Source organism: Xiphophorus couchianus, chromosome 16 (genome assembly GCF_001444195.1).
Source record: "Xiphophorus couchianus chromosome 16, X_couchianus-1.0, whole genome shotgun sequence".
Classification (NCBI taxonomy): Eukaryota; Metazoa; Chordata; class Actinopteri; order Cyprinodontiformes; family Poeciliidae; genus Xiphophorus; species Xiphophorus couchianus.
This window is the reverse complement of record NC_040243.1, coordinates 19445486-19470292: the sequence shown is the minus strand read 5'-3', so window position 1 is coordinate 19470292 and position 24807 is coordinate 19445486. Positions and strand designations below refer to the sequence as shown.

General features: G+C 39.3%; 1 protein-coding gene across 4 annotated transcripts in view; it reads right to left on the bottom strand.

Moving 5' to 3' along the window:
* Positions 1-24807, bottom strand: part of grin2ba (glutamate receptor, ionotropic, N-methyl D-aspartate 2B, genome duplicate a) — a 178285-nt gene that overhangs the window by 149779 nt on the left and 3699 nt on the right. For 2 of the 4 annotated variants that reach the window (XM_028041981.1, XM_028041980.1), the window contains exons 3-4: positions 18401-18547; positions 17892-17994 (exon numbers count right to left, since the gene is read on the bottom strand). In XM_028041981.1, coding sequence (XP_027897782.1) covers positions 17892-17918 — 27 coding nt within the window. In that variant the 5' untranslated portion in view covers positions 17919-17994; positions 18401-18547. Of the gene's footprint in view, positions 1-17891; positions 17995-18400; positions 18548-23387; positions 23433-24083; positions 24310-24807 lie in introns of those variants that run through there. The other 2 variants (XM_028041983.1, XM_028041984.1) reach the window with 2 other exon arrangements.

The window sequence follows — 24807 nt, the reverse complement described above, 5'->3', positions numbered from 1 at the left end:
TCCATTGTTATGATCGCAACACTATCCGTTCTCTCTCTGATAGGACCAACAACAACATATTTCACTCTCGATGCAACACAATTAAAGCAGTGGCAATAAACGCAAGACAAACCTCTGGCCTTACAGCTGCCTCTGGTGCTATATTTGCCCTCCTGGCTGTTTCATGTGATAGAATGGTGTTGACCCCAGTGGTGCCAGACCCTCCATATCAAGTTATTATATTTATGCAACCACTAAGCTCCTGTACTATTTCACAACACTGTCAGCCCCGAGTTGTTGTGCATGGACGAGGATTGCTGTGGACGTTCTCAATTTACTGTTGAAAATTGAGTTGCAAGCAACAAGAGAGAACCTGAGAAAGAGGGGTGGGAGGAGGGGGAAGGAGAGGCAAAGAAGAAGAAGAAGAAGTGAGCACTGTATATTTTATTCAGTGGCAGCGGAGTACAATTCATAATCAGGCCAGACTGATTCACAGTTTTAATTAAAAAGTAGCCTTATAGTGCCGGTGGTAACATCTTGATTTATGTAGACCCAACTGCAGGCTTCCATCACCATCGAGAGTGAGTTCACTGGGGGAGAGGATGGGCAGGGTGAGGAGCAGGGGGTGCTAACGCTGAGGGAGGGGAGGCAACTCATTCCTCACAGCAAGGTGGTAAGCTCTGTGGGTGTCTCTGTGTGAGAGCGTCAGACTGGCTGTGTGCAGGTCTGTCTGTGTATGAGCCTGACTGCAGTGGAATAATGAAATGGATTTCCTCTGTTCGTGCATTTCTTTGTCTAACGTAGATGTCATCAAGCAATTGTTTTTATATCTCACTAATCTGAGTTATCCTTGTCTAATAAAAGCAGAAAAATCCATCCAAGCCAATCTGGCACTATTAAAAGATGATAACTGTCTCCTTTAATTCTTGACTTGATTATTAGCCCTATTGTTTGTTCATTTGCACACCGAGGCAGATTCTTGCAGTCTGGTAGAGTCAAGTAATCACTTATCTGCACCTGGCTGACAACACAAAGACTTCCAAAAGCAACACAAATTAAAAATGGATAACAAATCAAGGTATTGGCAACTATCAGTCTGGAAAGCCTTTTTGAGGCTTTGGGATTAGTGGTGCACTGATTTGAAAATTTGGGCCAGTGTTGATACCCGATATTAATATTGCTTTTATGGCCAAAAACTGATAAGCAGATCACTTTCCTAAAATTATGTCCTAATAAATCTTTTGCTCAAGAAAATTGTTTTTTTTTTGTCTAAATCACCTTTAGCAAAAGATGGCAGACCTTTATTTACTCGGAAGGTAACACATATTTTTTTATTTAATTTTTCTTTTTGTTCCTTTTTAAATTTGTTGCCACCAAGGGTGGCATCTTTGCTCCCTTTTCATTTGAAAACTACACAACTTGTTCCATTTACTCAGCCGTCTAACATTAAAATTCACTCGAGGATGTGAAACACTAAAGTGACAAAAGAGGCTAAAATGTCTTTTCATATCATTTTCCTGACTTTGGTTGTCAGGAAGGTATATTTAGGTTCCTCTGGGTCTGCTGTCCTTTATGTTTAGAGGTCTCTGTCCCAGCGCACCTGAGTCAAATGATTGCATTACCGCCTCACTATGCCGTTAAGTGCTGCAGAAGCCTGTTAATCGCCCATTTAAGACACGTGTGTCAAATTCCTGTCCTTAAAGAAAAATGCCCTACTTGTTGGAGATTTGTCCCTACCCCAACACATCTGATTTAGATTATTGAATTACCTCCTAAACATTTCATCAAGTCCTGTTAAAGGCTCACTGAATTAGGTCAAATGTGCCGAAGCAGGAGCACATCGAAAACATGTAGGGCATAACTGGACACCCCTACACATCCACTGTTATGTAAAATTCTATTTATAAAGCATTTCCTGGTTATATTCTCTAATAATGTCTTTTTTTTTTTTGTACCTTTTTTTCTCTTAATCAAATTTAGTAAAGACAGCCAAAGACGGTTTTCTACTTCTTATGATGCTGGCCTATTTAGAAACTAAACAAGATCAACTTAACTTAATCAAGCTTATTCTCTTGACTTCTCTCTGCTGTGCCCATTTTCAATTCAAAACAATGTGAAAATCTGGGTGAAAAGTGAAAACATTATGTATATTGGTGTCCAAATGAGACTGACAAGCATTTGGGGAAAAAACAAAAGCTAATCAAGGCTAATTTTTAAAGCATCAATGGGCGTTCATCTTATTCTAAATGAAGACAAAGACTTCCCAATGTTAAGTAGCCATAAAAAGATATTTGTAGACATTCAGCATCCAGTCATGAAAAAAAAACAGTAACTGTCAACGGAGTTCTTGTTCGCATACATGTTGGCATGAGCGCTACAGCACAGCAAGCTACAGCTTAAAAATAGAGTGAGGTAACCATTATGCACATTTTTATTGTAGAAGGTGTATTCTGTGCAGTTGCTGAGGATGTTGTAGCACAGACACAACTAAAGTCTCAGGTTGTGATCAGACATTATATAACAAGTTTTGTAAAAACCAAGACACAAAGGGAGTACATGTAATGAATGATGGAGAATGTGTCAGAGAGGTAAAGATGCCTTTTAAAAACTGGAAAAGTGAATGAGTGGGAGGACGAGAGCCAGCTATGACAAATGAGAAGAATGCAGACTAATGAATAAAGACATGAACACAGAGGGAATAAAACACAAGATGATCTTACCAATCAAAAGCTTCAAACATTCTTAACCAAGACACAAAAAGCAGAACACAAGAAGTACTAAGAAACACCAAGGAATGAGTTAGTGACAATAATCATCAAACAACCATCCACACACACACTCACTGAGGATTTTAGACGGACCAATTAACCCGACAGTCATGTTTTTGCAGAAAGACGCCTGGTGGGGATTCAAACCCAAGATCTTCTTGCTGCAAAGCAACAGTGTTACCAACTGTGCCCAATCAAAATGTAGAAAAAAAGTACAAAAAGTGAGAACCAAACAATACAAAGACCTCTGGGTCATCACAGTAGCTGTTTCCATTGACTGTATAGAATTGCGCAATTTGACATTGTGAAAATAAATTCGCTTAATGGAAACACACAAATAAATTTTAAAAACTCCAGTTTTTCAATAAAAGCTTTTAGCGCTAGGATGAGGAGGTTTTTAGGCTGTATCAAAATTGGTTTCTTTTTCAAAAGTGCAAAGGAAGCACTTCTTTTCACATCACGAGTCACATGATCAACAACTGGATATTGCCATTGGTGCAAACCATGAAGAAGACAGCAGGAAGTGGTTCGAGGATGACGGCGGCACATGTTTTTTAATGACTTGTATGATTTAATGGCGTTACTCAGCGGAAACACTGCAATTGTTAATTTGTGTTTTTTCTACATTAATATCGACAAGGTTTTGTGCACATCTGTAATGGAAACGGAACTAGTGAGAATCCACTATGTTTAAAGTTCCTTCAGCAAACACTCACACACTGCCAGCGAAAAGCCAAAGACAAAATTTACAAATGATTTTCTGTGGGTGGTGACCTTTACTCATCAAAATGGGTGCAGAGTTGAAGTGGAATGAATTACTGGGGAGGTATGGAGAGCTCTGAATTAAAAAAAAAAAAAACAGATCCAGTTAATTAATAATTAACATCTCCAATGCATTCTGAACACTTATTTTGATTAGCTTATGTTTGTAGAAATTGATGTTTATTGAAATATTCACAGCTTTTTATGATGCTTACAAAGTAAATCCAGAATATGAGCTTACATTTCCAAGTCTGGTTCAACTTTGGTCACCTTTTCATCTTATTTCTACACAAACATCCAATCTGACAAGCTTCTCCTGTCTCAAGTTTTTAACTTAATGAACAAAATAAGTTGGCTAAATGGATAGCATGAGAGGATATAATAGATAGGCAGGTGGTGGTGGTGTAGAAAGAAGCTAGCACCGCAAATTTAACCAGGGCTGATGAAATTTGCTTTGGTCTGATAGTAATGTTACGTTTATGTCAGACCCTCCATTTAAATCACCACTGAAACTGAATCTCTTGATATGGTCAAATTTTAATTAAAAGGCAGTGAGGAAGAAATGAGAGATAAATGCAGGAAAGAAGAGAGGGAGAGACGGGACATGAGAAAAAAATAAACGACGGCCAGAGCGCGGAGGAGTTCTGAAGTGAGATGGAAAGCAGGAGAGAAGACCAGAACGATGGGGAAAAAAACGCCGAGAGAGATTACATGAGCGAGATAAGTGGCAACTTATTCTGCAGAGAAGTGAAAACAGAACATCTCTGTCTCTGCAATATTGTCCTTCCTCTGCACTTATTTTCAACGACTTACAGGGCTCTCTCTCTCTCTCTCATTTAATTTTTAAGGGCTAGTTCCATCACAATTATGACAGAAACCAAAGTGCACACATGTAAAACCGCTGAATCACATGCAAACATGCGCCAGGGCGCACCCTGACCCTCCTCCCACGACACGTGCATCTAGTGCTTCACTATAAAAACACAAAATCCTTTGGTCTAGTTTCTAGTGCAACTATTTTAGTACACTTGAAATAAGACAAAACTAACTTACAAGTAGATTTTTCAACAAGATAAAGTAGCTTGTTTAAGGTAAATAATTCCTTAATATTGATTGAAAAAAGTACTAGCTATAAGTGAAATAATCTGCCAGTGGAACAAGACATTTTTACCATATTATAAGTGAAAATGTCTTGTTCCACTGGCAGATTATTTCATTTATAGCTAGTATTTTTAAATTAATATTAAGGAACTATTACATTAAAACAAGTTTGTGCATCGTGCTAAAAAGTTACTTGCAAGTTAGTCTAGTCTTATTTCAAGTTTACTCAAATATTTGCACTAGAAATTAGTCCAAAAATACTCTAAGATGTTGCCCATATACACTTTGTATGAATAAATCTCAGACACTACAGAAAGGTAACTTTCTGTACTTATATTTAATGAAGGAACTAAAAGAGATCTTGCATATTTCGACTCATTATTGCAAGACTTTAGTTCGACAAGCGGAAATAATCCAAGTTTTTTGTTGTTCTTGTTTCTAACTGGTTGTTAGTGCCAACTCTTTTACAAACAGATGACTTTCCAGATTGTTGGGTATCACACACCATCTGGTTTGCTGATTGTTTTTCATGCAGTCAGAGGTGGCACAAATGGGTGCCTCCTTTTGTTAGTAGGGCATAATATTTCACAAGCTTGGCGCACACAGGGAGAGGTATCTTTGAGCAGTTATGTTTTGTACAAACTCTTTATATCATCCAGAGTCCTGGACCTTGTTTTAGGCTCTTTTCTATTCAGCTCAACCAGCAAGAAAATTTCAGGTCTGAGGGAAGACGGCTGATGTTTTGTGAACCTTGCTGTTATAGTTGTGCTTATGTTTATGATGGCAGGAGTGAAAACTCTTACCTGGCATCCCTCCCAAACATTAGTTTGGCACATACACAGCCTCCAAAAGTCTGAAATGTTCTTTTAATGGTTTTCCAACTCTGGATAAATATGGAAGAATGAAAACTGTGTTTGGAAAAATGTTAGAGTTTCCCGACTATCATTTTGTGATTTGAAGGATAAGAAAATGTTAATCTAATCCGGTCCTTTTGGGTTTGAAACATGTTACTTTTATAAAAATTACATTTTATGACTGATAAAACAGTCATAAACAGAATTAAGGAATCAAAGATGAACTCTTAACTGGACTGCACTCAAAAACTGGTCTCCACTCTATACCTTGCACATGTACAGAGCTAAATAACTTCTATTTTACTGTCAGTCCTGCACTTTATATTTTATATTTAGATTTATATTCATATTTTATACTGTATTTTATTTTATTCTGGAGTAACCTCACAACATTGGAAGCTCAAAACACTGTCCTGAGCCGTATGCAACGAAATTTTGTTCTGTATACACCCTGTGCATGCAAAATGACAATAAAGTCAGTCTAAGTCTAAGTCTAAAGATACAAAATAGTGGTTGAGAGACTGAATAGTAACATCCAACTTTTCCAAATCTAGTATCCACCGGAAAGATAAGCCAACTTGAAGAGCCACTTTCTTGTGTCATCTGTTCATCCATCCATTGTCTAAATCTGCAACAAATTGTAGTGTCATGTTTGGGCTGGTGGGCAAGAGACTGCATGCATCCCGGACAAGACCCCAGTCCACTAAAGTGGCAACACGGAGATGGACGGCACTGAAAACCGAGCACCAACATACCAGGCACTTTGAGGCCAGATACACTAAAATCATGATTTTAGCCTGGAGTACCTGGAGGGAACCCACACATGCACAAGGAGACTTGCAAATGCCAAGCAGAAAAAGGTCATGATGTAGCATGGCAACAGTGCAAACAATTGCACAAACATGGGGCTTGTGTTAATTTATGATTAAAATAAGTAAATAAAACCCAATTAGTTTAATGTTTTGTACTCAGCTTTTCAAAATGTTACAAAAAAAAATAACTGACAGAAGAAGACACTTTGAAGCTAAAACTTGAAATTTGTGAAATGTTTACTTTAAAATGACTTTTTAAAGGTCAATTAGAAGCTTCTAGAAATGCAAAAGTAGAAACTGAATAACTCAATGTCTCAAGCTGTATTTGTGTCACTGGTATAAAATTTTCGCTGCACTAAAAGGATAATTTATGTTAAAGGTTTTAACACGTCTGTACAAACGGTGACGCTCACCAGTAATATCTTCCAGTCATGATGCTCTCTCATCGCTTTATATGCACACACTCTTGCTTGCTGTGGTGGCGCAGGGGGTTAGCACGCCCCACATTTGGAGGCCTTAGACCCGCGGACGTCGCGGGTTCGACTCCCGGTCCCGACGACCTTTGCCGCATGTCCTCCTTCAAAAATGGCGCCGACTCGGCTGGCTGCCTGCAGACGCAGCTCCCGTCGTGTGTGTGTTAATCTGTGTATAAAAAATTCTTGCTGTAACTGCGAAATAATTTCCCTGCTGGGATGAATAAAGTAATTCTTCTTCTTCTTCTTCTTCTTTGAGGATTCAGAGCAATAGAGAAGGTGCTATCTCTTGTCACCCTGAGGGTTTCCTTGCCTTATAAAGGACATCAGACTCCTGGGCGACAATTACAGATTATGTCAAAGGGTAGTTTTGTCATAACTGACAATGTTATTCCAGTGGCCCTGGACAGAAATATATTATCCAGGTGTCAGACCTGAATGTGCCCATACAGGCAGAAAAGATGCTGCTTGTTTTTAGACATGAGAGGAAACACGATTCTTTTCAGCGTCTTTCGGACTTTGTTTAAAGTAAAGACACCATCAGAATATTGCTAGCAGCTTCAGCATGTAATGTTCTTCCCAACAAGTCTGCATTGTTAGTACTTTGCCCATTGATGGTATGCTGTAGTCAATGAAACATGCATTTGTTACCTCTTCAATTCGCTCTTTCATTTTCCTTTAGACGTATATTTTACTCCCTCCGCATTGTGACCAAAACTGCATCACGTATTAGCGGTGCAGCCAAAGCCTTAGAAAGATAAATAGGCACATTATGCGAGAGCCCTGAAGCAGAAACAGCTTGAATCTTGAGATAAGCTGTCAGTTTTCACCATTAATATGAATGTCCCAGAGCCCTATACCAGCCTGGGACAATTTAAAACAGATAATCCAGCTCCAGCTTTTATCATAGATGAATTTAATAGAACATATAGATGACTCAGCGCACTGGCGCGTGCATCGTGCAACGTTTCACTAGTCTCTCCTGGATTGGCCAGTGTGTGTGTGTGTGTTGCTTTTTTCTTTTTTATCTTTAGTTTCTACAGAAACACACACTCTCACACACCCCTTCTTATTAAGGTTGCCATCAAGGTCTGGCCGCGTGTGCATGTTCTAATTATCTCATCTTTTAAAGGTGGCACATTGTTGGACTGGGGTTTAATTTCACACCTGATCCACCTCTAGCCTTGCTTTTTATTTACACTCCAGCAAAACATCTCACACACACACACATGCCCGTAAGTAGTACACCTACTCCCAGGACTCTATTCTCCAAAAGTAGCCTTGTACCCTCACCATCACCCCAATGAGTCATACCACTCACTATGTGGGGTCTCATACCGATGAGCTCACGGTAGATGAACTGACAAGCTACCGTTTTGCATACCACCTGTGTTAGAAAACAAGAGTACAGGAAAACTCACTTTCCAGCCAAAACAAAAAAGACTCCTATTAGACGGCGTCCTCTGCGAATCAGACAAACCGCAGTCAGATTGCATTAACATCACATCAACTACCGATTAATCATTGTTCTAAGAAGAACTGCGTTTAACTACCTGAGAGAATGAAGTCGCAACTAGTTACAGTTTAGATCTGGGAGGGAAGCAGCATCCAAGCTTAGCATGCCGCGCTTTAAAGTCACAAAACCAGTGGATTATGCTAATGCTAGTGCTAGCAACATGAGACTGAATTTCTCTCAAACACTAAAGGTCTGTGCTGCGGTGGGCGATTTGGACTTGAAGGTTTATCACAATATTTTGTGGTACTATTGTGATAATAATAAAAGTGACGGTAAGAAATATTTGTTACTTCTTCTTCTTTAGTGAACTTGAGGTATGGCTGTGACTGCATAACGCTGCAAACAGCTCCACAAATGCAGCGCTTGGAAAAACTTTATGGCACGCTACTTTAGGACACTAGTCACAAAGAAATGTGACTTGCACCACCACGCTGCACACATTAACTGTATTTAGTCATTGTTTCAAATTTGTTGATATTTATTGATGCTCTCAATGGGAAAACGGTGGAGAAAATGGTCAAACTAACAATTGCAACAATACGTAGAGCTTTGGGTGGTTTCAAACAACTGGAATTTATGGTGACAACAATAAATCAATATTTAAATTTATCGCAATAGTACAATTAATGCAGACTCCTTGTCTGTACTACGTGATAATCGGATGTCTTAGACAAAATCGTTTGTTGAATAAATCTCTGGCAGTGGTTTAGGGTCACTGCCACCGCCTCAGAGATCTAGAGTCAATTAGTGTTACAGACGCTTTACTGTAGAGATTATACGAATAAAGACGACCAAAATCAAACATCAATCATTGAACTAGATGGATATCTCTACAAACAAAAACACCAACAAAGTAAATCACTTTAGACAAATCGTTTACTTTGAGTACAACATGAACAGGCAGGAACAGCCAAAACGGACAACAGTGAAGTACCAATTCAACACACGCTGGCAAACTGGTTTAATCCTCTCTTTAGAGATTCTATTAATACTGCTACAAATTACACAAATAAATAAAGACATGAATCTTTAGCAAATGAAAGCACCTGTGTGCATATTTTCAGGAAAAAAAAGCATTTTTAATACCTGAGTTTTAAAAAAAGGAACAACTATCCTGAAAAAAAAAAGATTAAGATGGCAAACTTTTGGCCAACATTATATTTCTTCGTGATCTTTGGCAAAAAAAGCAGATAGGAACAAACTCCCGGTGCGGATGAAACTGCCGGTGGCGATTTTCCAACTGAGCAATTTTATACTGTTTTCAATAGTTGTGATACTCCACGCTGGCTCCCAGAAATCGATGTGAGATGCAAACAGGAACAATCAACTGAGCACACAGACGAAGTTAAATAGCTGCAGGAGCGCTGCATTGTGTTCAGGTGCATTTTGTTTCATCAGTCAGACTTTGACAAACCCATTATGTTTGTGTGCTTTAGAATAGCCCATGTGACATCTCCTCTCCTTCCTTTTGTCTATGAGCCCGATTTTTTTTCCAGCATTTTCCCATTCGACGCTGCTCCTCTCTCCAACCTCTTCTCTCTGTAGCCTATCTCCCACATATCACAGCTTTTGACAGTATGTGAATGGGGTCCCTCAGGGAGGTATTAGCTCCCTATTGGGAGTTCTTCTGCTATACTCCTAGCAGCCATTTCCCCCTCCCCACTCTTTGACACAAAATAATCAATAACTTTTAATATAGAGTCCTGGCGAAGGGCTGCTGCAGGAGGTTTTGGGCCAGACCGAGGTTGAGAGACTGAAGTGGGGGCAGATCATGCTGTGGTGAGCCCACAGATACAGGGTGAACATTAGCCTTGACATTTCAGCTGAAGCAGAGCTGAGAGATGCCGCCTGACATTCGGCTCTGCTAACAGAAGAAAGCGTATTCAGGGATGGTTTAGGGTCACTGCCACTGCCTCAATGTTTTATCTTCACAGCTATAGAGGCAGTCTGTTAAAGATTTTAAGAGTGGCAAGAAGACAGATGATACACTGCCGTCTAGTCTCTTATAGCGAGGCAGGGGATGTAACTGACTTCTGTACAACACTGTAGCAGCGGGGTCTTTTGTTCCTGCTATACAGTGAATTATAGTCTGGCACAGCTTATGTAATCGGGGTATAAAAGTGACGCTGCGCCGGAGAAAAAGAGATTTAAATAGAATTAATTAGTTGCAGCTTCTGTATAACAACATAATCAAGTCTAATTGTCCAGTATTAATAACCCAGCAGGACACTGGAGTCGCTATTCCAGAATAGTACTGGATGCACCTTTGAGAAGATAATTCAAGATTTTTGAAAAGGAGGATCTAACATTGGTTTGTCCTGGAGGCAGAAGGTGATGGGTAGTTCAAGAAAAATTATAAACGATCCCTTTAAGCTCTGTTTAGAGCAATTTCTGAGGAAATCTAATCATGTCCGATACTAACAAAAGAGTTTCCTGAAGAGCTTCAAGTCAGAGAAACTGATATAGAAATAAAGCATTGTAGAGCAGAACTATTACAGATTTTACACTGCCTTACCTTTCTAATTCTGAACAGAAACATCTATATGTTACATTCTGATGGAGGTCGTTGGGGGTGCACCACCTCCTACGTCTGACTCTTGTGTAAGTAAATAACCAACATATAAATGCAACGGCGCACCAATCACTGTCCTTGGCACTAATTGACCGGACCCCCAAGAGTGGAGACCATGAAGTTTGTAGATGGTCTTCTAGCTGTTTTACATGTTGGATATTAGTTCTGCAGTCGTGCTAAAACAATTTCCACTGTGTATACTAATGCATATGAAGGGATAAACTATGTTTGAACAGGCAGTCATTAGTGTTTTTAGAAGGGGTCTCCAGTGTTTGCAGGTTTTCTCTATCCATGAGCAGCTTTGGTCCACTGTAACCTGAAACTATGTTGTTGAGAATGTAGTTGTTTTAAAGCCATAAAGTCCTCTTTTGTTTCTGCCTGTCCCAAACTAATCTTCTAAGGAGTTACACTAAACAAAGTCCCTAATAGTTATTTACAGTTAGGCATGAGACTGCTGCCAGGATCAAGGTATAACATATTTAAAACGTTACCTTTCAATAAACCATCTTAATATGTTAAATTCAATTTATTGAGCTCTCAGAGAATGTTTACGAGTTGTTGTTTTTTTTTCATCTGTATGGAGCCCAGAGTGCCTGTCCCCAACCTGATGCTGCACACTGTCAATCAGCTGGCTACACTTTAATCACACTTACAATCCACTGACTGGCATTTTGAGCAAAGATCTTGACTGAATAACTTGTTGATCAATAAATACCAAAAGGGGTCAAATAGTTCGTAAAGTAAGAATTTGGGAACTAGTGCTTACTCAAATTTTAATAAGTGAATATTTTATATTTTTGCTTTGTCATTTTTAATATAACAATAATAATAATAATGTTTTTTTTATTTTAAATATATACGTTAGTACCATAACATTATGAAAATATGCCATTTTTAGAAAGTTACACCTTACTTTAAGAAAAATATTAACTGCTTATAAGGTTTTAACAGAATCTTACCGTAAAAATATCAGCCTATCCTTGTAGAGCAAGAAACCCAGAACATCATTTTAAGTGGCATTATTTTTCACCGCCACTCCAAGCCGCAGCACACACATGTAAAAGTGTGTTTGCTTTGCAATCATGCATTGCCTCACCTCCGCAGCAAAACAATCAACACTCTGCACCGTTACTCCTCGAGGCGCAAGTACAAGTGTTTCCTGTCAATCACGGCTGCATAAAGATGCTGACCCCTGGCATTCATGCAGCAAAAACAAATCGCAGCCCAACCTTTAGATGAGAACGGAAAACGGCAGAGCTCAGAAAAATGATGGAACACACTCAAAGTGAGGAGTTGGGAGAACATGAACAGAAAAAAAAACACGTTTTTGCAATGTCAGCACACACAGTCACACATATGAATAAAAGAATAAAAATGTGAATGAAAACAAACGCTGGGAAGAAAAAAGACGCTTTCATTTCAGTTAATTGCAGCTTGTTCCAATCAAGCTTACAAGACTGTCTCTTTGGTTTACTTCAGTATGTATTTACAATAAAAATCTAAAACAAAAACAAACCTCGCTCCTTCACATGTCGACACCGACGCCAAATCAGGTAGAGCAACCAAAAATGATCCAGTTCTTCGCGGCTCAGTTCACATAATCAACAACTCATTTAGGCACTAGATCTATCCAACAACTGGAGCACAAACATTGACAGCACCTGAAGCCTCCTCGCAGCAGCGTCTGAGCATGTGCCAGAAAACAACAGATGCCACCAAAGCAAATGTTGGAAGTGCAGCGCTCGGCTAATGACGGGATCTGCAGGCCGTTTTCCAGGTGACATGTTGCTGCGTCTCAGCCGGGGGGGGGGACGGGGATGAGCGAAGCCCTATCGATCCGGTGTCCTGCAACCCCATTCATCCTACCACACGGATCCTAGCAGTCGTATATAGGTCAAGCCAAAGCATGTGGGTTCAAATTTAATTCATGCTAATGAGCATTGGACTAAAATAAACAACCGACTGGGACCTCCTCCATCTTATTGGATGTCAACGTTTTACAAGATTCAAGATTATTCTGTGAAGAAACGCAGCATCGTAAGATGCCCAACATGCTCAGTATGATTGGTGTTCATTTAACTGAGGCAGGCCTGAATGTTTTAGAAAAATTAGAACCGTTAGATTAATGAGATTTGCCCACACACTGGTGCGGGAAAAAAACAACAACAACTTTGGATTATTTGGAGGACGTGCAGCAGAACAAACATATCAAAGGTCATCAAGTCAAAACGGTTCGACTGTTTACGTGGCATCCACAGAGACGGGTTCTCGATACATACTGAAAATGTATATCCATATGTTTAGAAATAAATGCAAAACTATGATGCGTGCCACAAATTTGACTTTCTTTCCTCCCTCTTAAATTTCCGCCCCCCCCAGTGCTCTAATTAAAGACGAATCATTCCATTTAAAAAAACAGAAAATATAAAAGAATAGTGAAAACAACAACTGTTTTTTCTGTGACATTACAGTAGAGGAGAAAACAGAAGGTGCTCATTTATCTCACTGCTACACCCTAATGCATTAATGTGTCGGCAGAGAGAGAGAGAGGAAGGATGACCCTGGAAAAAAACAAACAACAACAACAGCATATCTTTCACACATCAAAGATCGCAGCCTCAGTATATTTCACCAGTTTATTATCTCTGACTGATGACATGGCTTCCCACAGTCTGAATGGGAGACTCGTGTTGAATGGATTTGACTGAAAAATGATTGAAAAGCCACACTGCAGTTAATTAATGGCACTGGGCTGTGCTGATATAATGAGAGGGCCGGAGTCCTATTAAGCTTAAGGGACACAAGGGTTGGAGGTAGAGGCTTTTAGAGGGGGAAAAAACTCATGAGCCATTATTATTATAATATGTTCTCATTTATTTTTACCCATCGGTTTTTCTAGAAAAACTACCAGCTTCATGGACTTCAGTAACACTTTTAATAATTAGAAGAAAATTAGTCATCTGTAAGAGTAAATGTGACAGAATTTAAAAAAAAAAAAAAAGGTTTTGTAGGCTCTAATGGCCTTTATCTGACAGGTGTCTGACAAGACGGATCGGGCTGAGACTCGGACCTGTGACGGCCGCATCAAAGGCTGCGATCACGCTGCAGCCTGAAGTGACCCAATTCTGATTTTTTTTTTTTGTCAAATCGGATTTTCTTGCCTTGGTCGTTCACACCTCCACATAAATGCGACCCGCATTTGTTCTCCGGTGTGAACGGGCAAACGACCTGAAAGTGTCCCGCATGCGCAGTAAAGGGCGCAATAACGTCAGTGTGCTCAGTGTTTTGCCATCAGTCTCTGCTGAACAATGCAGTCGTTCTAAACATAATAACCCCTGTTCTCCATAAAATGGACATTCATCCGTTTTGTTAGAGCCTCCACTGGCTCCCTGTAGCTCAAAGAATAGACTTTAAAATACTGTTGTTAGTTTATAAATCACTGAACGGCTTAGCACCACAATACATCAAAGATCTGCTTTTATTGTATCAACCTTCCAGATCTCTCAGGTCCTCTGGTTCTGGTCTGCTCTGCATCCCCAGAACCAGAACCAAACGAGGAGAAGCAGCATGCTTGTATGCACCACAAATCTGGAACAAACTTCCAGAAAACTGTAAAACAGCTGAAACACTGACTTCTTTTAAATCTCGACTAAAAACCCACCTGTTTAGAATTGTATTTGACATGTAATCAATTACAAATTTATTGATGGAACTTTACTTAATGCTTTGTTTTGATTGTTGATTCTATATTGCATTGTGTTTCTGTGTTTGTAATGATGTAAAGCACTTTGAAATGCCTTGCTGCTGAAATGTGCTATACAAATAAAATGTGATTGATTGATTGATTTTATTTTTAAAGAGGCAATAAAACCCATGTGGTTCTTTAGAAATTTAGATTCAGTTTGTGTAAAGTTAGATTAGGAACACCTTGACAAGGTACAGCATTTTGTTTTATTCTAGCAAGTTATATTTCTAAAATTGGAAGACATTTAATAATATGCACGTATTGAAATAGCTTAAATGTTTTATTTTTTATTATTCTCCCCTCCAGGGGGTCTTTTGTGGGCTCGAGTGTCCCTTATATGAAAGTAGGCTTAGAGGGAAGAGGGGAAGATGTGCAGCAAATGTTGCCGGGTCACTTCAGCCTGCAGTCTGAAAGGACCCATAGTCTAAAGTCGCAACCAGGGCCGGTCCAAGCCTTTTTGGGGCCCTAAGCAGTTTTTTTGGGGGTGGGGGCCATACCAACATGTCAGCACCAAATGATTTATCATTCCTAAGAAACTCTATGTGTGCAACACACCTACTATCATAAGAATCATTTGTAAATAGCATACATTATACTAGTGCCATTATTACTGTAAATTCTAACCTTACAGGAGTAACGGAGAAAAAAATAATAATCTGGATTTTGAAATGCAGTGTATTACTTAAATTTTAAGTGCCGTTTTATTTTAACTATCTGAAAGTAACATCAGTTGATAAACATTAAATTTAACATCTTGTATTTCCCCGGTGGCAGCAGCCATCAACAGGAAGAGATGAATTATTAATAGTTATAAAAAACAAGACAGAAATTGTTTTTCCACGTGTAATAGCATTTAGTTTGCAATATTCTATGTTATTTAAAATATATGTACATTTGTCTATCATGCTAGTTTGGTGCTCTTGGGGGCCCTAATCAGCCGCTTAGCTCGCCTATGCTTTGGGCCGGCCCTGGCAGCGACCTTAATTACTTTTTCATTATTGTAAAACAAAACTATGAACAAGACACAACATCTATGTGGTAATGTTTTCTGACGTACGGTGGTAGTAGGAAAAGCGCCGCGTCAGCAGCAGCAGCAGCTGAAGTCGCGGTGTGACTTTCAGCTAACGACGTAGTGGCCGACGCCGAGGCACTTCATTACAAAGCTGCTCCACCGCTGGCCGAGGCAGCTACTTAAAGTAATGGGAGAAACTGTGTCCTGGCACTGCTCTCTCACACACACACACACCCACCAACACACACACTGCCTGCATACTTCATTACCCCCACTGCCACAAGTTCCTGCTCTTCCCACAATCGCTGGCTTCCATCTCTTACTAAAAAACAAAGAAAATTCATTCCTTCCTCCTGCACCTTTGAAACAAGACTCATGGCTCTTTTAACGTCACCGCTGAATAATAGCGTGCGAGAAGAGAAGCAGGGACCCGGAGGGAGGGGGAAGAGGATTGGTTAGACAGGTGCAGGGTGTTAGATAAGTAGTCGACGAACAACTTAAATGGAGTGTTTAATAAAGCTTCATGTTGGGGAAGAAGAGAAAGAAAAATGACGAAGTGACCTCTCGTGAGAACTTGTTGCAAATGTGTTTGCCCTTTGTAATCTAACATCATGAAAAATATGCCTTCTTTTATCTTATCATACAAAACATGCAGTTGCCCTGTTTCATCCACGTTACACACAACTTTTGACATGTTACAGCCACAAACTTCAATATGTCTTACTGGGGTTTTATGTGGTATGGTGTTTAATAATGAAACAAAACGCTTTGGTTGGTGGAAAACTAACATTACAACCATACAACGCGACATGGTTGCCATGGGAATGCTTTTCTTTAGCAGGGACAGGAAAGGTGGTCAGAACTGATGGGAAGATGAATCAAGATAAACGGAGTTCAATACTGGAAGAAAACATGTTGGAGGGAACTAAAGAGTTCAGACTGAGGTTCACCGCCCAGCAGGAGAGCAACTCTTAATGTGCAACCATAGCAACAATGGGATTACAGTCAAAATCCAGAACGAAAGCCAGTTAAGAATCTGTGGCGAGACTTAAAAGCTGATGTTCACTGAGCTTAAAGTTATAGTATATCATTTTAATAAGAATATGTTTTTCACGTATTTAGTAAAACAGTCACCATCTCGTGGTGTCCGACAGATAATCTGTGAAAAGATCGATCTCCTCCAGCTCCTCCTTGAGCTACTATTGCATCTGAAGACGTACACCGCTCCTGACCAAGAACAACCAATCAGAGACAGGAGGTGGGTCTGATTGGGTCATGTACTCGCTGCTCAATGTGCTAATGGCGGAGAAACAGCTTAGCATTACAGATCAACCTTTCATCCGCCATGCTAACTAACCTGACCATTCACAACATGCTGCAGGGTACCAGAGAGCAAGGGGGGAAAGGGAAGAGCAGCGCCACATGAAATTCTGATTAACAGCGCTAAGACCCACCTCCTGGCTCTGATTGGTTGCTACTAGTTAGCACTGGGAGCACGGGAAGAAGGCAGAGGAGATGCTATATAAAATTACATAACGCAGCCTTTTGGTATTTTGCAAAGAAAAACAGGCAAAATATAGTTTCTAAAGGTGAAAAGCTAAAGAAATAGTGGCAAATACATTGCATGCCAAGTTTTTAAGATATCAATTTGGAAAATAAATAAATTTCCCCTCTGCTTCACAGTTTTGTACCCTTTTGAGTTGGTCTACCACATAAAATCCAAACACAACACATTGAAGTTAGCGATTTACATGTGTCAAAATGTGGAAAGATTCAAGGCAAATGACTACTTTTGCAAGACACTACACACACTGCATACATGAACATATCTATTATGAGTTCCTGTCCCAATATTTTCACACTTTGACCACAAAATCACATCCAACTAATCCTTTATTTGTCTGATCAGTGTCTGTAGAGCTATAGAAATGAGGCAGATAGTCGATCTGGCCTGGGGTCAGGTCAAACGTCCGCCGACCAACGAGCGCCATTGATCAAGGCGCGCGCCACTCTATAAACCAAGGATTAAACCATTTATTTGCAGTCTCTACCTTGAACCCTTATCCTGACCCTCAAGCAAACCTGGCATGAGACACAAAGCAAAAAAAAAAAAAAAAAATGCCTCTGAGGAGTTTCAGAATATCCATCATGGCGCTTAAAGGAGAGGCACACAGTTACTGGGAAGCTGCAGACGCACAAACACACCACGCAGCAGAGATAAGATGGGTTGTTACAGCACGTCTCTACGGGGATGAGAAAACGGTGGAAGGAGGCCCCATGCATCAATATTGTCTTACCTCGTGTTTTGCCAGCCAAAGTCTCATCCCAGCTTCTCAGAAGTAGCATGGTGGTGCGGCCTGGGACTCCTCTCTCCCTTTCATAGCCTCAGACTGAGGTAGGCTGGGGGGGAATCAACACGAACCAAAACACAAGATGAGTATCGACCGGGAGCAGCTTCTGGATTTTTAAAAAATGTTCAGATTTATGGATTTTTGCTTAATAACGCTGACTGAATAAAGGCAACGCGGCGACTATTGTTAACAGACTACAGGTTTTTTTATTTTTGAAAAGTAATGACAACGGTTTACAAAGAAAGCTCTTCTTTTCTGTTCTGCTTTTTGTGTTTGCTTTAACCAGCTTTGCAATGTTTTCGTCGCCGGTATAAATGGAGTTCAGATGACGCAAATCAAGATGTTCACTAATCACTAAGTTTAAGAATGAAGCACAACTGCTTCACTCTTCTATTTTTGCCCCTCCAAATTCCACCTTTTTTTTTTGTTTTGACCATAAACAAGGAGCTACTCACAAACAACTTGCAGCCGTTTTAGGTAAAATCCTCAGACGGTCAAGGGAGCAAAGCATCAATGTTGAGGTAATTGCACTCCACTGGACCGGCGTCACTTCTCTTCCTAAAAGATGCTCGGAGAATCTTGTTTTTCTTACGTCTGCCACTCTGTTATTGCAAAGGGAACAAGGAGGACAGAGGGTTAGGAGCAGGCCCCGCTCATTCAAGACTCTAATTAAGCTGCAATGTGCTTTGGCATGATGTGCAGTCTCCGATCGGCTCTCCTCAGAATGAATAAATCTGGTTAAATCTGGCGAGTTAAAACGTACAAATGAGAAGTTAAATGGTTGAGTTAGTTGAAATGGGTTCCTGTGCAGCTCTGACAAGGTTTGAGTGTCGTTCTTTTTCTAAAGCTGAATATGTGTGGGAAAATAAAATATGAGTATGGAAAAACATGAGCTTAATTGTAATTTTTTTCCCAGTATCTTTAGACAAGAATCTGAATTCAACAACCTAGTAACTAATCGTTTTGTTGCGATATATATCTAGATCTTGACGGTTATTTATGCATTTTTATCCAACTCGCTGATCATTTCCGATTACAGCAAAACAAACCCATTAAAAAAGAAGAAGGGGAGATTTTGCTGTTATGGGTTTTCTTTTGCCTATATGTACTTTATAGTGGCTACTAGGTTCTTGAACTGGGTTTGGTTTAGATATTAAGAGTACCGTAATTGAAATATTTACTAATTTTGTGACACAAAGGTATCACTTATCACAAATTGTAACAAAAAAAAGGATCACTATTTCTTCTAAATTAACCCTATTAACTTTTTTTTTTCTTCTTCTTCTTAAAGTTTGACCTGAAAGAAAAAAGAAAAATCTGGAAAATAGTTGTACGCTGTTAAATACTTTGTGGTGAAAAAAACCCAACAAAATAAAGCCCAACTATGAGAATGGTTTGTACCGAAATATTCATTATGTCATAAAAACTGATGACCAAAATAAAAAACATTTTAAAAATTAAAAGTATGACGTTTTGAACTGTAAACCTTGTAGGAACTTCAGATCACTTTCTACATTGCTATTTTGAAAGAAAGCCAAAATGTGAATCATTTTAAATTAGTACCCCCAAAAGGCGATACAGGTTGGCGGGAAAACTTATAGAAAAACAAAAGAAAGAATCGAATAAAGCCGATACACATCTCATATTTAACAAACAAGAGTACAAGAACGTCTCAGTTTTAGAGGCGTGTTTGAGCCAAACTTTAGGTGAATAAATGATTAAGTGAAAAATGTTAATGAATAATGAACCAGTCTCTGCGGGGCAACAGATTGTTCTTTTCATATTTAATAGATTGATGGGCCTCACACACACAACAGACGAAAACGCACATGATCACAAACACGTCGCCTCACAACGAGCGTGGTTGTTTTAAAGCGTATTAAAGCAAAACGATTTTCAGCGGCCACTTGACGCTCAGAGGAATTTGTCGAACCTTCGTTCTTTGCTCAGTCCTAATCTTGTAAAGAGGCCTAACTGCATTTCTGTGCACTCTGTGTACATAATTTCTCATGGACAGCGTCTCTGTCGATGCGAGTCCTCTTAATCAGCTCAGATGAATTATTGAACAGCCTTTTTTATATCAGATCATGACCCATATTCTGTTTTCTTGAAGTGAATATACAGCCGATAAAATCCAGATGTACATTTTTTTTTTTTTTTTTCCTTTTCGGAGTTGTCCCACACAGGTTAGCAGCTCTGTAACGGGTGAACGGGATTGAGATGCAAGCGGGCCCGTTACAAGCTTCAGATGGAGCTCTGCGGACTGATTTTCTCATTTAGAACAAGATGATGGATGGGGTCGTCTTGCAGCACCGCACATAAAAGTGAATCCGAGGTGTTGGGGGTTTGAAGCTCGCTCTACGCCGACGGTTCTGCTGCGCACTGTCAGAAGCGGCGGTGAATTAGGATCCTGTGATCCCTAGATGGCACAGAGTGGAAGTCGGTGGAATACAAAACACCTAAGCGGAGGGGTTACTGCTGGCTCTGTCGAGGCGGGCGCAGCGCTCGGAGCCACAAACAGGAGTTGCTTTGTTGTCTCATTAAGCAGTAGAGAGGCAGAGTGGAAATCAGTAGGAAGAGGGGATAGGATTATGAATCTCCTTAGCCCCTGCTGCCTTCTCTCCATCCTGTTTATCAATGAAGACTGCAAACGTGGCGCCTTTAAAATCTCTCAAAGGGAGAGTTTGGAATCATACAAGGTTAAAGGTTGGAGGCAGTTCATATTTTTGCCTGCAGACAATAACTCTCTTGCATCTTTACCTTGCATAAATTCCGATTAGTTTTTTGCCCCAGATGCTGAGTCTAGCTTCTTTCTAGCCAACAGTTAGCTAGTCTAACCGAGGCCAAGACTAAAGTGCATAAATCACTGTAACAAACTCCAATTTCAACAACGCTGTTGCAGTTTTTGCAAATATCGTTTCAAAACCTTTAAACTTGGAATTGGACAGTTATTCACAGTTGACAGGAAGCTAGGACGTAGTGACGTAGGACGCCCACCAATGATTTTCCCTGTGAAACACTAGTTCAAAATTGAACATGTTAAGCTTTTCTGCCCAAATAAAAGTAAAATATGCAGAGTAGAGATCAAAACAACAAGATTTGCTTGAACTGCTTTGACCTTTTTTAAGATAGAAGTGTGCTTTGATATTGCTCCTTCAATTGTCTGTTGGGTTTAGTCGTGAACTTTTTTGGGTTCACACCTACTAAATCAAAATAGTCTAGATCAGCAAAAACTATACAACCCTTCCAAAAAGCACAGCTTTCCAAGATTTGCTAGTATAGATTAAAGAAGTGTTTGCTTTAAAGTTAAATGTCAAGTCCAGATGAGTCAAAAGTGCTTTCTGTTAGATTCAGTCATCCATTCATGCACACATTTACACGCTGATGGTAGTAAGCCACAAGCAAAGCAGTCTGACATGGCGCTTGAACCGGCTACAGGTACATTACAGGACACATATTAAACCTTTATAGCAACTGACTTTATATGTTTTTTGGCAGGAGGTTTTAAATTTATGCAGAGTGAAGAATGAACCCCATACTATGTGATCTATTAATAAAAAACAAACAAACAAAAAAACTCAACAATTGAAAATAAAAAGAACCTGTCCATATACTTCTAATTACGTTCTAATGGGGAACTTCCATGCAGATAATAAATGAAAGTTCAGGAAAAAAACAACACGAAAAACATTTTTCATCTTTGCTTCTAAAAACACCGGTAAGATCAACAGATTGTTTTGACAAACTTATTGAGACTCACTTTGGGCTACATCTGAACCTGCAGGGTGTTGACCCCCTAGTCTGGGAATAAAACTAATTGGGAACATAACTAGTTTTATGCTAAATTAAGATTCTAGAAGAGATACAGAAAACAATATAAACGCCTCAAACCTTTTAACAAAACCACACTAATTTCTATCATTTTCATCTAATAGATGTATCAGAGTGGCTCAGTTGTTGGAAGACAACGGATTTATTGGTTGGTCAAATTAACGCCAATATATTATAAATGATATTCATTTGAAATAAAGTCCAAACTGGGTAAAACAATTACTGTAGTTTCAAATTAGCAGCTAGCATCTTTGTTTTCTATAAATCAAGGCTAGTTTTTGACCCGGAAACTAAACCTTGTTCCTGTCAGATTAGCTTTTAGCTAGCTGTTTGTTAGTCAGCTATGGGCCAAATCTAAACATCTTACAAAAGTCCAATCTCAAACTTCATAAGGGTTCATGCAAATGCAATTTGATGAACAGTTTTAGTTTTCATGACATTTGGATTAGATAGCTATTTACACCAGAAATGGAGGACGGAGGTTGTGCATCACCAAAGATCTTCCCAGAAAGGTTATGCTTTTCTTTTTTTTAATGCTTTTATTGTTATGCTTTTCCCGTCCGTCTAACAATTTGGTAGTCAAGTATTGTAAGGTCAAAATCTACAAAAAAAATATTTGCGATAATATCTGACTTTTTCCTTTTTAGATTGAAACTTTTAAAAGTGGTACAAGTCTGCTTTGTCTGAGTCCCTGTCAGAAATGGTGTTAGCTTAAGGGTCTGGGACAATAACTTATCTTTATTTAAACAAAATAAAGACAGTAATACTCGTAAAGATATTACTATCCCTTTGATCTGATCTGTGATTAGAAACAGTAAGATGATGTCTTGTCTTCAATTGTGAGGAGCTGAAAATTCCTGGAAGTCCAGCTTAGTGGTGAAGTTTTTCCAAACGATTTATTGTTCAATTTAATTGTTGACAATACAGGTTAAATGTTATTCATTGGAAACTGGAGACAACATTTACTCTTGACAGCAAGACATCAAGCTAAATTATGTAATTTTATACGTATGAGCGTGATTACAATTCCCAGAGAAAACATGTTCCATCCATGGTGTCAAACCCCCTCTATACCTGTATTTACAACTGCTTACTTCACACCATTGATGTGCTCTACAGAACTGGTGGATCAGCTAAAGCAGGCGTACGGAATGCGTTTTTCCAGCTAAGCGTGCTATAAAGTCCACATCAACATCCATTTTGACTCCACTGCCTATTCTCAAGACCACACGACAAACTTTACGCTTGACCATAAAAGACCACCACGGACAGTCTCTGTAATCATTACGGCAGTGGGCCATGTGTCAGGCCGCAGAGCTTGCGCCCCAAGACGTCCGCTTTGCAGCGTGGCAGCGGCGGTGACAGCTCTGACAGACTACCTGAGCGTAAGTACCCATCTGCGGAAAGGCTACGGAGGGTCACCCTAGCAGAATGGGTAATAGACCCCGAGTTTATGAGAGCAGGTCCCAGGTGGGTTTTACAGGTGTGACGCCACAACCTTGACTGAGCAAAAGCACTCACACAGGCACAAACACACACTTGCGGTGTAAATCCAAATCACGCTGTCAGACAAATGATTGGAAAGTTAATCAGAGAAACAGGGTCACTCACCGCTGCACGTGTGGTAGATAGATGGACAATGGGGTCTGTGTGTGTCTGCGATGAGAAAGAGATGAATAGAATGGGTTTGTATGTGTATTGTGTTGCAGATATAGAGTAGGAATTTGACTCTGGAGTAACATCATTATCACGTTCATACTGCTAAAGCAATTTGGGTTTTGGTGGAATAACGTCAGATAAGAAAAATTGCTCTCAGAAAGGGGAAGTGTAGTTTTTTTTTCTTCGTGCAGATTACTTTATTGATCTACAAATATAACATCTTCCCGCACCGAGTAACAGTTTTTTTTCTCTCCTCCTTGTCCAGAGCGAGTAGCTATACAGACCAAGGATTTGAGATGGAAATTATTTTGACATTTGAAGTTAATTTTTTACAAGGCCAGACAATCATTATTCTTTCATTTTGATTCTCATGAATTAAAAAAGGAGAACAAAAGGCAGAATTAGTGGAGGAAAAGTAAAAAAAAAAAAAAAAAAAGATGAGGAGGTGAAGTTTGAGACCTATTAATGACGTAAATAATCCACCAGCATTTAGCACTTAGACCCACACACACACACACACACACACACACACACACACACACACATATCCACGCATGGATATGGAAAAACGTCGACTCGAAGACTAAATCAGCTCTTCGCCATCCAAAAGCAGCAATTGAATGTGTGGATCCAGAGAAACATACTCACCTACTCAATTCTAAACAATGAAATATGTGAAATGTGTTGAGTTTTTGTAGGATGGAGAAATAAAAATCAAGGTCAACCGACAAAGATGCTGCTTCAGTCTTTAATCCATAGTTGTGAAATCCACTTAAGATTTAAAAGCTGAGAGACAGATCAGCTTCGGTCCTTTGAAAATTGTACAAAAAAAGAAAAGAGAGAGAACAATCTAAATCAAATTGAATACGTAAAAGTCCAGAATTTTATTTGTTTTACTTTTAAATATATATTTTTTGGTCATTCAAAATCTAATCCAGGATTAAAGGGTAATTCCACAGAAAAAAAAAAACATCTATATCCAAAGTCCCACTTTTCCGACGTCTTCATTCGGTTTTAAATCTCCGTCAGAAACAGAATGGAAATATTAAAGAACGTTTAAAAAAACTGAAAATGAGATGAGTTGTGTGATCTTCCTCCAATGTATATGTATTTTTTTTGCTATTCATGTGTATGCCTATGTGCTTTTTGCTATGCCTTACTACTCCAGATTGTTCTGTTGCCTTGCGGTCAAAAAGATATTTATCTGTCTTGTAATTCAAATAGTAAAGTTTAATTTACAAAAAAAATTTACAAAAATCTTCCTTTGATTCTTTTTCCACAGCGAAGAAAAATGAAATAAAGAATAACATATCAATAAGTGGGATCAGTGTGTAGGAAATGATTGGATGTTAGCAAAGGAAGAGAAATGAGT